The sequence below is a fragment of the Neofelis nebulosa genome, chromosome 1 (genome assembly GCF_028018385.1).
Source record: "Neofelis nebulosa isolate mNeoNeb1 chromosome 1, mNeoNeb1.pri, whole genome shotgun sequence".
In the NCBI taxonomy this organism is placed as follows: domain Eukaryota; kingdom Metazoa; phylum Chordata; class Mammalia; order Carnivora; family Felidae; genus Neofelis; species Neofelis nebulosa.
Window position 1 is genome coordinate 238,184,514 of NC_080782.1, and position 16,666 is coordinate 238,201,179.

The window sequence follows — 16,666 nt, forward strand, 5'->3', positions numbered from 1 at the left end:
TGTCTGGTCACCAAAAGGTTTTGTTTTGTTTTTTTTTAATGCCTCGTTTTGGAAAATCACATTTCCATTTCACCCCACATATTTTGAAAGAAAGGTGCGTCCTTTTCACAACCTCCCTTGCTATTATTCTAACAGATGGTGCATCAAGCTTATGCATGCTGACTTTAACTTCTAGTGGTTGGTGAACAGACACCCAGATACCTGTGTTGGGCCAAGGAATCTGCTAATCTCTGCCACTTTCCCCTGCAGATTCTTGCAGAAAGGTTTAGACGTGCAGGGGAAGCAGCTCCTCTCTCTGAGTCCTTCCCACTAGACGAAGCTGGGGATACAGGAGGTCAGGGGAGGGCACCGCCAGAGAAAAAGACCAGGGCTGCTTCTAGAAATGCTCCCTTCCTCCCACCGCCCGGGAAGAAGACACCAAATTACAGTGTTCGCTTCCACAGTCGCTGCTTCTTCCCACTGGTCCTGACCCGATGGCCTTGAGAGAAGAATAGACCAAATGCTAGGAATCAAAGTGTACTAATATTTTTTATCTCTATATCTAACCTATCTCCAGGGAGAGATCCGTTCCAATTGTCTGACATAACCTGGGTGTTCTTCTGAGTAAAAGTGCCATGCTCCTTTTCTTCTATTCAAGGCACTTCCATGAAGCCTGGTCTGTCTTGGAGTTTTAAGTGGGCTTTCTCTGCATCTGGAATATTTATACAGGAATTATAAGGCAAAGAATAAGTCTTTAACTATACTGAATGGCTGCTATATTTGCAGTACTTTGTTAACCAAGATGGAAAGGGTCAAAAGCAACGGGTGATGTGACCTGAATAAAGAGGCCCAAACACATTTTTGATTTTATTTAGGGAGAAGCAAAATTGTAAGTGGACGAATATAAAATAAATGAATGGGGTGATTAATCAAGACCCACATATTTGGCACCTGGTGAGTACTCAGCAGTGACGGTCCCAAGCGTTGGCAAGGATGAACAACAAGTACAGATGTTGAAAAAGACAGTCTGGACAGCTGGGCATTTCTCATCAGTTTAAAGAAAAGCTTATCCCATGTCCCAACAGTTCCATTTCTAGATATTTACCCAAGAGACTTTAAAGTATATGTCTACACACCCAGGTGCATGATGCGGAAAGATCCCCATCAGGTATGACCCGAAGAAGATTTCACCAAGACACATTATAATGAAACTGTCAAAAATCAAAGACAAAGAATCTTGAAAGCAACAAAAGGAAAGAAGCTTGTCACACACAAGGCAATGCTATCAACCGATTTTGCAACACAAAACTTATTGTCCGAGAGGGGGTAGCATGCTATATTCAAAGTGCTGAAGGGAAAACAGCTACCAACCGAGAATACTGTTGGACAAAGCTGGAACTGAAGGAGAGATAAAGAGTTTTCGAAACAAAAGAGAAAGGAGTTTATCACCACGGGCCTCGCCTTACAAGACATGTTAGAGGGACTTCTTTAGCTGAAACAATAGGGCACTAATCAACAGAAAACCATGAAAAGTATAAATCTCGTTGGTAAATGTAAATATATAGTAAAATTCAAAATAATCTAATGTTGAAAAGGTTACAGATAAATCAATATGAAGGTTAAAAGACAAAAGAAGTAAAAAAAATAACTATAATTACAATCATTTGTTAATAGAACACAACAAAAAATTGACATACAAAACAAAGGGGGGGTGGGAAAGTAAAAATGCAGACCTTTAGAATGCGTTTGAGCTTCAACTGCTAGCAAGTTAAAACAGACTGTTACAAATCATTTTAGGTAAGCCTCATGATAACCACAGAGCAAAGAACTATTGTAAATACACAAAGAAAATAATAAAGAAAAAAGCATCTAAGCATACCACTACAGAAAAACCATCAAATCACAAAAAAGAGAGCAAGAAATGAAGGACAACGGTCCTTCAAAACAACAAACAAAATGGTAATAAGTACACAACCAAAACAGCCAAAAAACAACAGAGCCAAAAATAAGCACTAACTACACATAGGCATATCATGTTTTATTGTGCTTTGCTTTATTGCACTTCACAGATACCCCTTTTCTTCCGCACCTTTTCTTTTTACAAATTGAAGTTTTGTGGCAATCCTGTGTCCACAAGTCTATCGGCACCACTTTTCTGACAGCATTTGCTTACTTCATGTCTCTATGTCACATTTTGGTACTTTGCACAGTATTGCAAACATTTTCATTACTACTATTTTTATGGTGATCTGTCAACAGTGATTATGACTTGAAAGTTCAGGTGATGGTAATCAGTCATCAGCAGTAAGTTATTTTTTAATTAAGGTATGTACATTTTTTAAGGCATAATGCAATGACACACTAAGACTACAGTATAGTATAAACATGACTTTTATAAGCACAGGGAAAACAAAAAAATCCATCTGACTTGGTTTATTGCAATATTAGCTTTACTATGGTAGTCTGGAACCAAACCTGCAGTACCACTGAGGTATGCCTATACTTATGAGTAATTACTTTAAATGTAAACGGATTAAATTATCCAATTAAAAGAAATAGAATGGCTTAATGGATTAAAAAAAACAAGACTCATCTATATGTTGTCTACAGGTGACTCACTTCAGATGTAAAGACACACAGAGACTGAAGGCAAAGGGACAGAAAATGATATTCTACGCAAATGGAAACCAAAAGAAATCTAGGGTAGCTATACTTATATCAGACAAAATAGACTTTAAAATAAAAACAAGCGACAAAGAAAGGCATTACACAATGAAAAAAGGGTTAATCCAACAAAAGGATATAATACGTGTAAATATTTATGCACCCAGCATAAGAATACTAAATATATAAAGCAAATATTAACAAACCCAAAAGAAGAAATAGACAGCAATACAATAATAGCAGGGGACTCTAATACCCCACCTTCATTAATGGATAGATCTCCTAGACAGAACATCAACAAGGAAACATTGACCTTAAATGTCTTGTTAGATGATGGACGTAACAGATACACATAGAACATTCCATCTCAGAGCAAAAGTATATACATTCTTCTCAAAGGCACATGGAACAATCTCCGAGACAGATCATATGTTCAGCCCCCAAACAAGTCTTAAGATATTTAAGAAGACTAAAATCATATCAAACACCTTTTCCAGCCACAATGCTATGAAACTGGAAATCAATTACAAGAAGAAAACTGGAAAATTCACAGTCTGTAGAGATTAAACAATATATTATTGAACAACCAATGGTCAAAAAAGAAATAAAAATATGTCTGGAAACAAATGAAAATGGGAAGACAACATACCAAAACTTAGGTGATGCAGCAAAGGCAGCTCTATAGAGGGAAGTTCATTGCAATAAATGCCAACATTAAGATACAAAAGACATCTCAAATAAACAATCTAATGATACCCTTTAAGGAACTAGAAAAAGAAGAACTAAGCCTAAAGTTAGCAGAAGGAAGGAAATAACAAAGAGCAGAGCAGAAATAAATGAAATAGAGCAAAAACACAATAGAAAAGATCAATTAACTACTGTGTTTTTCAAAAAATAGACAAACTTTTGGTTAGACTCATGAAGAGAAAAAGAAAACTCAAATAAATCAGAAATTCTACACTTGAAACTAACATTACACTGTATGTTAACTAACTGGAATTTAAATAAAAATTTGAGAAAAAAAAAAAAAACCCAAACCCTGTCTTATTAGTTGCCCTGCCAAGACGAAAAAGCAGTATGGAATACAACTGTTATTATGTTGCCATCAGTTTTAAATATTTTAATGAATGACTTTATTGTATTTGTACCCTGAGGCTTTTTAAAGTTAAGGTCATATTGAAAAAAAATAAATAAAAAAAAAAAAGAAAAGACAGACATTACCATGATCCCACAGATATACAGAGGACCATAAAACACTACTATGAACAATTATACACCAACAATTGGACAACCTGGAAGAAATGGATAAATTCTTAGAAACAAACACAGTCTACCAAGATGAATCATGAAGAAATAGAAAATATGAGCAAACCAATTACCAGTAAGAAAACTGAATCAGTAATCAAAGACCTCCCAATAAACAAAAGTCCACGACCAGGTTTCACTGGTAAATTCTACCCAACATTTATTTATTTATTTATTTATTTTTTTTAAATTTTTTTTTTCAACGTTTTTTATTTATTTTTGGGACAGAGAGAGACAAAGCATGAACGGGGCAGGGGCAGAGAGAGAGGGAGACACAGAATCGGAAACAGGCTCCAGGCTCCGAGCCATCAGCCCAGAGCCTGACGCGGGGCTCGAACTCACGGACCGCGAGATCGTGACCTGGCTGAAGTCGGACACTTAACCGACTGCGCCACCCAGGCGCCCCTCTACCCAACATTTAAAGAAGAATTAATACTAATCCTTATCAAACTCATCCAAAAAATAGAAGAAAAGAGAACACTTCTAAACTCATTTTACAAGATCAGCACTTACCCTGATACCAAACCAGAGAAGGACAGTACAAGAAGCAAAAATTATAGGCCAAGATCCCTGATGAACATACACACAAAATCCTCAACAAAATATTAGCAAACCAAATTCAACAATAACATGTTGGTTCAACATCCACAAATTAATCAGTGAGATACACCACATTAACAAAATGAAGGATAAAAATCATGATTACCTTAAGAGATATAGAGAAAGCACTTTATGAAATTCAACATCCTTTCATGATAAAAACTCTCAACAAACTGGGTACAGAGGGATGTACCTTAATAAAGGCCACAGCTATGACAACATATGACAAGGTCTCAACATGTAACAAGTTCACAACTAACATCATAATCAACAGTGAAAAACTGAAACCATTTCCTCCAAGATCAGGAACATGATAAGGAAGCCCACTCCTGCCACTTTTATTCAATATAATATTGTACGTCCTAACCAGAGCAATTAAGCAAAACAAAAGTGGGGGAGGGAGTTCATTCAAATTGGAAAGGAAGAAGTAAAATTGTCACTATATGCAGGTGACATGATATTATATACAGAAAACCTTAAACACTCCATCAAAAAACCTGCTGGAATAAGCAAATTCAGTAATCTGTATCACAGGGTACAAAATCAATATACAAAAACCAGTTGTGTTCCTTTTTTTTTTTAATTTTTTCAGTGTTTATTTACTTTTGAGAGAGAGAAAGAGAGACAGAGCATGAGCAGGGGAGTGGCAGAGAGAGAGGGAGACACAGAAACTACAAACTGAAAACTCTAAGACACTGATGAAAGAAACTGAAGATGACACCAGCAAATGGAAAAATATTCTATGGTTATGGATTAGAAGAATATTGTTAAAATGTGCACACTACTTAAAGCAAACTACAGATTCAAGGCAATCCTTAGCAAAATTCCAATGGCATTTTTCACAGAATTAGAACAAACAATCCAAAAATTTGTATCTAGAAATTTGTATCTAGAAATACCCCATACATATGTGGTCAGTTAGTTTACAACATAAGCACCAAAAATATACAACGTTTATCTTCAATAAACATGTTGGGAAAACGACAATAACATGCAAAAGAATGAAACTGGACCACTATCTGCACCATACACAAAAACTAACTCAAAATGGATTAAAGATTGAATGTAAGACCTAAAACCCTAAAACTCTTAGAATAAAACACAGAAGGTATGCTCCTTGAATGGTCTTAGTGATTTTTTTGATTTGACCCCAAAAACAAAGGCAACAATAACAAAAATAAACAAGTAGGACTATATCAAACGAGAAAGCTCCTGTACAGCAAAGGAAACCATCAACAAAATGAAAAGGCAATCTACAGAATGGGAGAAAATATTTGCAAATCATATCTGATAAAGGAGTAATATCCAAAATATATAAAGAACTCATACAACTCAATAGCAAAACCCCAATCGATCCAATTAAAAACTATCAGAAGATATGAACAGACATTTTCCCAAAGACATACAGATGACCAAAGGTACATGGAAAGGTGCTCAACATCAGTAATCACCAGGGAAATGCAAATCAAAACTACAATGATGTATCACCTCACAGCTGTTAGAACAGCTATTACCAAAAAGGCAAGAAATAACAAGTGTTAGCAGAATGTGGAAAAAAGGAAACCCTTATGCAGTGTTGCTGGGAATGAAAATTAGTATAGCCACTATGGAAAACAGTTAAAATTAAAATTAGATATACCATATGATTCAGAAATTCCACTTCTGGAAACAAAATCACTATGTTAAAGAAATATCTGCACACCCCGCTCCATGTTCACTATAGCATTATTTACAATAGCCAATATATTGAAACAACCTAAATGCCCATCAGTGGATGAATAAAGAAAACGTAGTATGTGTGTGTATATATATATATAATGGAAAACTATTCAATTATAATAAACAAGGAAATTCTGCTGTTAGTGACAACACGGATGGACCCCGAGGGCATTATGTTAAATGAAATAAGTCAGATAGAGAAAGACAAAAATTCTACTTATATGTAGAATCTAAACAAAACAAAACACCAAACTCACAGATACAGAGAACAGATTGGTGGTTGCCAGAGGTGGTGATGGGGTAAGGTGAAATTGATGAAGAGTGAAATTGGTGAAAACTTCCAGTTATAAAATAAGTAAGTCATGGGGATGTAATGTAAAGCATGGTGACTACAGTTAATATTACTACTTTGTATATTTAAAAATACTAAGAGAGAGCTTAAAAGTCCTCATCACTAGAAAAAACAATTGTACCTATGTATGGCGATGGATGCTAACTAGACTTGTGGTGATTATACATATCATTATGTCGTACACTTGAAATGAAACGTTATAAGTCAATTATATCTCACTTTTAAAAAATGGAGAAAATGTGAATAGACCCAAACAAGGCAATTCAATCAGTAATGACACACCTCCCACAAATAAAAGTCCAGGACTAGATGGCTTCATTGGTGAAATCTACAGAACATTTACCGATCCCTTTCAAACTCTTCCAAAAAATAGAAGTGGAAGGAGCACTTCCAAACTCCTTTTACCAGGCCAGCATTACCCTGATACCAAAGCCAGGTAAGGATACTGCAAGAGAACTACAGGCCAATATCCCTGTTGAATATAAATGCAAAAATTTTCAATACATACTAGCTAACCTAAATTCAATAGTACGTTAAAATGACCACGTATCATGATCAAGTGGGATTTATTCTGGGCATGCAAAAATGGTTCAACATCCACAAATCAATAAGTGTGACATACCACAGTAATAGAATAAAAGACAAAAATCATGGTTTTTCAATAGATGCAGAGAAAGTACTTGACAAAATTCAACATTCTCTCATGATAAAAGCTCTCAACAGACTGGGTATAGAAGAAACACACCTCAACAGAATAAAAGCCATATATGACAAACCCACACATAACATCACACTCCATCGTAAAAGGTTGAAAACTTTTCCTCTAAAATCACAAAAAAAGGCAAAGGTGCCCACTCTCACCACTCCTATTCAATACTGCACTGAAAGTCCTAGACAGAGCAATTAGGCAAGAAAAAAAAAGCATGCAAATTGGAAAGGAAGAGGTAAAATTATCTCTATCTGCTGATATGAGCTTGCAGATAGAAAATCCTTAAGAATCCACCAAAATACTGTTAGAATAAACAAATTCAGGAAAGTTGCAGGATATAAAACCAACAGGCAAAAATCAGCTGCATTTCTATGCACTAACAGTAAACTATCTGAAAATAAAGAAGACAATCCCATTTACAACTGCATCAAAAACAATAAAATACAAAGGAAAAATTTAACCAAGGAAGTGAAAGACCTAAATAACAAAAGCTGTAACACACTGATGAAAGAAATTAAAGAGGGCACAAATAAATGGAAAGATATCCTGCATTCATGGATCAGAAGAGTTAACATTAAAATGTGCATACTACCCAATGTCATCTATAGACTGAATGCACTCCCTATCAAAATTCTAATGATGTTGTAACAGAAAAAAATAAAAAATAAATAGAAAAAAAATCCTAAACTTTGCACGAAACCCCACATAACCAAAGCAATCTTGGGAAAGAACAAAGCTGGAGGCATCACACTTTTTGATTTCAAACTATATTACAAAGCTATTACACTATATTACATTCTCTTCTAAAGCTAATATATATTGCTATAGCAATCAAAACAGTATAGTACTGATATAAAAAATAGATCTGGGAGATTGATACCTAGGTAAATACCTTTGTTAAAATTCATTACACTGTACTTTTAAGATCTGTGCATTCTATCACATGCAAAATCAATCTCAGTAAGAAACCAAACCAAAACGATAAACACGATATAAATGTGCAAAAAGAAAGCTCACATAACATAGGGCTAACCTCCCCAATAGATAAATTGTTTCTAGAAATCAGTAAGATCAACCACACCCAAGCAATAGAAAAATAAGCAAAGTACAGTTCACAGAAAAGGAAATAAAAGGAAATACTAAAGATTCTTAATCTCATTAAAATATTCTCAACTTTACTCATAATAAGAAATGAAAATCCTAAGTACACAGGAAGGATATTTTTCATCCATCATCATTGGCCACCCTTGGTTAGTGAAAGTATGGGAAAGTAAAGAATTATGGCAGTTACTTTGGCAATATCTATCAGAAATATAATTGCACATGGCCTTTGACTCGGTAATTCCATTTCTGGGAACGTACCATTCCCTCCCATCCTCAAAATACTCACAAAGGTCCCAGTGGTAGGGACCACCACAGTATTTGGAACAGCAAACACTTAGGAACAACCATACCTGTGGCACATTGTCATGCTAACATACTCTCTAGCTGTGAAAAGGAGTTAGGGAGCTCCCTGGATACTGAGATGCAAACGATTCCAGGATGTATTAGCCGAAAAAGTCAACTGTCAGACGCCGCGTACAATATGCAACCTTTAGTGCAAAGGGCAGGGATAATAATATATGAGCACTTTTTCTCAGAAAGCACCTCTGCAAAATTAGCTAAGAAAGCACTTCGAGCGATTACCAGTAAAGAACAGATTACCAATGAGGAACCAGGAAGATGGGGAAAGGAAAACAATGTTTATTCTCTACTTTTCATATTTTCTCTTCCAATTTTTAACCGTGTAAATGTTTTATCTGTGTCAAATTTAGCATAGACAGAGAGGGAAAGGAAAAGGGAGGGAAGGAGAGAGAGGAGAGAGAGGGAGAGGAGGGAATGCAAATGAGTAAATGGATTCTGGAAAGCCCAGAGCCAAATGCTCTTCAGTTCCTAGATATATGAGCAAAAGTAAAATCCTATTTTTTTTTTTTTAAGTTAAACAAAAATCTGGTTCAGGACATTATCAGTGAGTAACCTTCACTCTAGAGGGGAATTCAGAGGGGGAAGCCAGTAGTCAACTATTCCAAAGGCCACCCCTGTCGTGCAATAACCTTTGAGCCGCACCGCCCCAGGAGCTGCTTCTTCAGGCATCCCTCGAAACCTTCCTCTGAGCCACGAAGGGGAAGCTGGCTCTAGGGAAGACCCTCTTCCCGCAGGAGGACACGGTATCGTAGCGCCCTTACGGCTGTCGAAAGCAGCTACAGTTTATCACGCGGGGTGTGAGCCCCTCAAGTCCCTGCAAATGTCAGGATACATGGGAAATCCCAAAACAGCAGAAGGCCCCACTATGGCCTAGTGGCATCTTAGGAGTGAGAAAGCAGATTAGGTTAGGCCGCCTGGGTATTTTTTTTATTCTTTCAGCTTGTAGAGGAAAAAAAAAAAAAAAAAGAAGAAACCATGGACTTCTCTAATTATGTCGCTATGCTTACCCACTCTGTGGAATTTAGAAAGTATTGAACTTGGGCTTCCGGTGTAGTGTCACAATAAGCCTTGGGAACCGGAGAAGGTAGCTCTTTTGCTAGAGTTGACCCTTCCCGATAGACATGGTTCAGAGTCTTGACCCAGCGTAAGTTATGGCTTTGCCATTAGAACAGGAAGTTGAGACAAAGATTTTTAAAATACACATTATAAAATCTCTAAGGTGCTCTGGGAGGCCAGGAGACGGACCAGACATTGGTCATTCAGTTCAACTACCGGTGAAGGACAGTTAGGAGAGCTGTATAATAAAGAAACGTTCACAAGCACAACCCTATTTTAGAAGAAGCACTTGTTGAGTGTCTGGATAGTATCATTTTTTAACTTCAGTTGAACTAGATGAACACCCTCTGAAACGTGAGGAAGACTCTTTTCTTTCACCTCGTCACTTGTTTTGTTTTGTTCTGTTTCATTTTCCGATGAACTAAAGCCAGGTTATGATTGGTTTACTCACAGCGTGAAGACGGAACGCCTCCAACTGCCTCTGTCCAGCCAGCTGCACAAGGTGGTCTTCCAGGATGAATCTGTTGATCGAAGCGCCCCGCGTGAGTATCGGTGCCGTGAAGCAGGCCGCAAAGCTGAGACTCCACCTACAGACGAGGAGGAGGAGTAATTCAACGTTAGGTGCTTCTCGATGAGATTATGCCAAGTGCAAGGAGCCAGACCCAAAAAGACAAGTACCGTATGGCCCCACTGCTATGAGGTGCTGAGAGTCCTCAAACCCATAGAGACAGAAAGGAGACTGGGGGTTAACAGGGGCCCGGGGATGGGAGAATGGGGACTCAGTGTTTAATGGGCATGGAGTTTCGGTTTGGGAAGGTGAAAGGAGGTCCGTAGACAGATGCTGGTGATGGTTCCACAGCACTGTGAATGTACTCACTGCCCCTGGATTGTACACTTAACCCTCATTAAGACGGTAAGTGTTACGTTACATGTATTTTACCACAATTTTTTTGAAAAAGGAAACTACCTGTAGTATTACATATGTTTTAAAAGGTAAGGTAGTTCTCATACAGAAGGAGGGCTCCATTGGATTCATGAAATTCATGTGCTTGGCCTAAAGCAAGTGTGGTCTGAAAGAGTAATTCCTGGCCTCCCACTCAATGATAACATCCTTAAATCTAACATCCTCGCGTTTTCAAGACCTTCTGATGGATTCCCAGCCTACCGTTTTCACTGGAAAAGTGGTACCTGGCTCCCAATAATTTATACCCTTAGAAAACTTACATACCCTTATTGGGGGTGTGATGTTAACATAGCCCACATTGGGCATGAAAACCTTTAAAAGTTATTTCATTTTCCCTTCCTTCAAAAAGAAATGTGTCCAAGAAGTGCCTACATGAAATGTTTAGGTCCCATGTGACTCACGTCTGGCAATGTGAGTGCTGAGTACGATCCTGAGAATGAGTCAAACCAAAAGGTGATACCAATAAAGGAACATGTGGTGTTTGTGGAGACTAACTGTCCCCTCCTTTCTGACCAACGTATTTGTTGAAAGTTGTAGGATTTTAAAATTCTATTGTCTATTTTAAGCTTGTTTATTTTGAGAGAGAGAGAGAGAGAGAGAGAGAGAGAGAGAGAGAGAGAACATCCGCAGCGTAGGGGCAGAGAGAGAATCCCAAGCAGACTCTGCACTATCAGCACAGAGCCTGACGTGGGACTCGATCCCACGGACCGAGAGATCATGACCTGAGCCGAAACCGAGAGCTGGACGCTTATCAGACCGAGCCACCCATGTGTCCCTTATTGTCTATTTTTTATATCACAGATTTGCGTGTCTCTGGATTGACTATTTCTCTTTTGCACACACATGCATTGCTTCCTCTTCCTGTCCTGTGCCCACCACTTTGCCTTCCCCTCACCCTAGGGACACTTAGGAAACAGCAGTTGAAAGGGAACCAAAGGTAAAAAAAAAAAGAAAAAGAAAAAAATGAACGAGGACAAGAAAACAAAGGATGGCAGATGTCTTAAAAATTTGGGTGACATCCCTCCCACCCTCTTTCCCAACCGATGGCCTTGATTTCTCCATCGCTGAGAAAAACGCACCGGAAATGAACGTGCAGGGGTTCCCGCCACCACCTCACCTGCCACGTGCCCTGCCTTCCCGCCTGTTTGCGCAGACTGGCTCTCCCTCCCGTGCGCCTGCCTCTGACTCCCTTTGCTCCTGCACGCCCAAGCGCCTCGCTCCGGCTGCTCCTTCATTTACCTTCTACGTCGCCACTTTCCCACGCTCCTCTATAAGATCGTTCTCACCAGCCTCCAAAAGGTGGTCTCACAAAGCAGAACCTCCTCTGGACCCCACGTCACCCATTAGAGTGCGCCTCATTCCGTCGCGCTCCTTTGCAGCAACGGCTCCGGATCGCATCGTTTGTCCCCGGGGTCTCCAAATCCCCTCCTCCCAGTCTCTCTTTTTTTTTTTTTTAATTTTTTTTTCAACGTTTTTTATTTATTTTTGGGCCAGAGAGAGACAGAGCATGAACGGGGGAGGGGCAGAGAGAGAGGGAGACACAGAATCGGAAGCAGGCTCCAGGCTCCGAGCCGTCAGCCCAGAGCCCGACGCGGGGCTCGAACTCGCGGACCGCGAGATCGTGACCTGAGCCGAAGTCGGACGCTTAACCGACTGCGCCCCCCAGGCGCCCCCCAGTCTCTCTTGAACCCGCTCCAGTAAGCCTTCACGCCTGCCACGCCACTGACACGCCTCCAGTCAAGGCCACCAGTGATGTCCAAAACCGCCCCTGGCTTCCTCTCCCTCCCGGCCGGCCCCACCTGCCGCCTTCGCTTGAAGACACCGCACGCTTCCAACTGTTCGGGCCACGATCCTTTCAGTCCTTCTCAATTCCTCTAACGTAGTAGATGGCTCTGCCGTCACACTGTGCTCAGAGACCGACCGCTGGCCACGCACACCCCCGCTGGCACCCGGGTCTGGACCACCATCGCCCACCGGCACTACTTCAACAACCTCTTAACCCATCTCCTGCTCCTACCCGTGACTCTTACACGGTAGCCGAAGTGACGCATTTAAAATGACGTCAGCACAAGCACATCAGTTTGCTGCTTGAAATCCCGCAGTGGCTATCAGATTCAACGTCAGAACAGACCTACTTGGTCTGGACCCCGCTACTTTCCTAGTGTCATCTAATCTTCTTCCTCCTTCATTCCACTCCATCCTCTGTGCTCTTCTCACAACGTATCAGGAATGCTCTCGCCTCAGGGCCTTTGAACTGGCCAACACTTATGCCTAGAAAGCAAATCCCTCATGTTATCCGTGTCACTCATTCTCTCACTTCCTTCAAGTTTTTGTCCAAGTACTTTTTCTGTTGTTCACAGCTCTTTAGTACATTCTTGGGCACCATATGATTAACTTTATGTTATGTGCTTATTATGTACTTATTTATGTATCTCTATTGCTAGAAGGTAAGCTCCATAACAAGGATTTTTGCTTTACTAATTCATTCCAAGAATGCATGTACATAGTAGACACACTATACAAATCTCATTGAATGAACTGACTAATGAAGAGTCTCCAAGCAGAATCATACATACCAACAAATAGCCATTCCTTCTTCCATCTGTCCAACGTCAACTATAAGTATGGCCAAAATGGAGCCCATATTTATGGATATAAAACTGTGATTTGGGCCACTGTTAAATGCTCGGGCTTCACTGCACTGAATATGTGGAGCCACCATGTGGAGACAGTTATTAAATCCTTGTTGAATGGCAGGTTAACTGGATGAATCCTCGTTTTGCAGAGAAGGAAACGGTTCGGCAAATTTGTCCCTTGCCTTAGGTTCTATCTCTAGAAATGGGTAGAAGCCAGATTGGAGCCTCAGTCTGTCTCACTCCAAAGTGCCACATTGTCGAGCTCCAGAGAAGAGACACGGAAACCAGACAGATGGGCAGCTACATCCCAGTTCTGCCTCGTGACTGGCTGTGGGACTCTAGGCATATTAGTTACCGTCCCTGAGCTGCACTGTCTCTACCTTTTTGGCATTTCATGCTACTGGGGTCATGATAGGTAGTGTGGAGTGTTAACAGACACGTGTATCTGGACTCAAATAGACGGGTGTTTTACACAGTAATCACACTGTCCTAAAACCACTACAAAACCAATATGAATGTCCTGAAAATATCACTGACTGAATGTATATGAGAAACAGAAAAATATATTTCAGTTACTTTTAAAAACATTGTATTTTCATGACCCACTTTTTAAAAATATTAAAACAGAGAATGTTATTGAAAGGTTAGAAATCTTACAGGATTATAAGAGCTTCTAAGGTGTTTTTTCTGCAACATTATCTTTTATTGCTTGAAGTCCCTCAGGCAGTTTGTGGGTTTGGGGGTCCTGTATATTTTTCTGCTGTACACCAAAATATTAGCTTGAATTTGTAAAGTGCTCTGAGCTCCTCAAATAAGAAACAGAAGGGGAAGTTCTTTGTTAATTGCAATTAACAACTCTTTCTTGAGCCAGAAAATTCTGGCTTTAAGATTTGATCAGACTCCTCAATTTCTAATGAAGTGCATTAAACAAGACAATTATGCCAAAATAATGAGAAATGACATGGTCAACTCTGAAATCTGCTAAACATTTTACCAGGTGAAGAAAAAAATGACTTGAAAATTCCCTCATGCTTCCCCCCTACCCACCCGTCCTCCATCCCTCATCCCCTGGATTCTGGCTGCTTGAAATATTCCCTCACCCTTCACCTCTACGTCCCTCCCTCTATCCTTGGACCCTGGCTGTGGCTGAGCATCTAGGAAGCAGGTGCACTGGGAAGCCAGCCAGGGGGAGCTCAGGAGTGCGGTCCATCCAGGGCTTTGCCCAGGGCCCCATTGTTACTTTCCGTCTGTCAGGACGGACAAAAGTGGGAGAGGCCAAGAGCTGGAGGCTTCCTCTGAGCTCCCCATTTGGATGCAAACAGAAGGTAAAGGTTCGTCAGACTGAGCCGCTGACCTGATGGCGCATCTCTGTCAGGCTGAGGGGTGCGGGCTGGGCAGGTGGAGGGTCATGGTCCCTGCTGTCCCTCTTCAGTCCTCACCCCTCCCTGGGAACACTGCTGAAAGGAAAACCAGGCCCAGTTTCCAAAAAGACACCATTTAACTCTGGTGTAGCAGCAGATCCTGCTTCTCTGAGGCCAGATCTTTATATAGTTTGGGGGACCTTTTTAGGAAAATTAGGTTTAAATGTTTAGAATGAGTCAAAAAAATCACAACAGATCACTAGCGTACAAAAGAAAATTCTAAAACACCACCCGGAGCTTTGAATGGGGTGATGCGGCCACTTCAGCTCACAAAAGGTCCTCTCTGTATACGAGTCTTATCAGAAGCAAGCAGAAATATACTTTCAGGCCAAATCTGAAGTATTCTTTTCAGATCCTCCTGCTCTCTGGAAGGCTCAGGGGCTCAAGATATAAAAAGGCTCAAGAATAAAAACAGGGGAAAAGAGAAAAAAAAAAAGGGCAAACTTCCACCTTGAGGTTGTGATGGAGTTCGAGCGGGAAGGAGAGAGGAGGAAGGAAAGAAAGAGGAGGAAGGAAAGAGGAGGAAGGAAACCCCCAGGGGTTGGAAGCTACTGATAACAGTGTCCACCCACAGCTTGTGGTTAAATCGGCCCAAACGGTGATGCTCCATGCCTGGCACTTAGGCCTGCGGCAGGCACTTCGGCTGGGCAGTTGTCAGAATGATCAGTTCTTGAGCCCCGCGGCCGACTCGTGAAACCAGACGCTCTGGACGTGGGGCCAGTGGCCACCACGGGAATTCTGGTGCACACTTGAGAAGCACTGGTCTGGTGTCGGTGCCGGATCCTGGGATTTCACCAGCTCCCAGGCGATTACACTGTGCAGGGAAGGCTGGGACCACCTGTCTTTCCTTCCACGCAGGAGCGATTTCAGTTAATCCAGTGCCACATGGACATAAATCACTTTCCTTCTTTCACTTGTGGCCCCAGGAGTGGGTATGTTAACACAGCCAAATTTGCAAGCCGCTCCATTACCATCCCTCATCACCTCACCACTTTTCCCGCCTCCGTCATGGGCCTGGCTGATGTGGCCGATGAGGCCCAGTCTGGTAGGAGTCTTGCTTTCTGTCAACAGAACGTTCCCTGTTAGTGCTCCTAACAGATTCCTCTGTGCTTTACTCTTTCAGGTGGGTACGCATTTTCTCAGCTAGAACAAGGTGTGATTACTCAGGAAGAACTCGTCCGTTCTTATGACGCTACTAAAATCAAAACCAGTAAGAGCTTATAGTCCGATCTCTTCTGAGTCCAGCTACGAGTGAGGTTTGGACCACATCCTGTGTTCTCATGTCCTTCCCCGAGACTGTGGAACATGCCAACGCCCCCAAATGCTCATTTCTTGTGGCTCTGGCCAATTTGTTATTTATGTATCGACAGAGTCACAATCCTTGGATATAAATAATGGGGGAAGCCTATTTGCTTTTTTTAAAATTTGCGTTCAATGTTTCACCTAACTTGTTTACTTTTTTGTGGTTGTGAGATAATCAGTTCAGTCTGAAGTATAAAATTAAAAGCATTCTGTTTCACCAAAACTTAAGCTCTGGTGTAAGTTGTTTTGGGAGAAAAGGTAAAGACTGTCATGATGAATAAGCCTCCCTTACTTAACTGCAAACGAGTCACCCACAAACTCTGTACTTTGAAAACTCACAGACTAAGGCGGAGCGTACAAAGGCAGAATATAAAGTATTTTTCTAAGTAGGATGTCCTGTCACTTTGAATCATATTTTACTTGTACAATATCTGCACGGTACTCTTGATTTCAATGAATTCAAACAGGTGGAAAATACCCTAATCTCAGGCTTCA

At 40.6% G+C, this 16,666-nt stretch overlaps 1 protein-coding gene across 6 annotated transcripts in view; it reads left to right on the forward strand.

Moving 5' to 3' along the window:
* LOC131488074 (phospholipid-transporting ATPase IB-like) overlaps positions 1-16,394 on the forward strand; it is a 212,987-nt gene extending 196,593 nt beyond the window's left edge. For all 6 annotated transcript variants that reach the window (XM_058689430.1, XM_058689457.1, XM_058689465.1 and 3 more), the window contains 2 exons: positions 10,302-10,390; positions 15,993-16,394. In XM_058689430.1, coding sequence (XP_058545413.1) covers positions 10,302-10,390; positions 15,993-16,093 — 190 coding nt within the window. In that variant the 3' untranslated portion in view covers positions 16,094-16,394. The remainder of the gene's footprint in view (positions 1-10,301; positions 10,391-15,992) is intronic.
* The last annotated feature ends 272 nt before the right edge of the window (positions 16,395-16,666 follow it).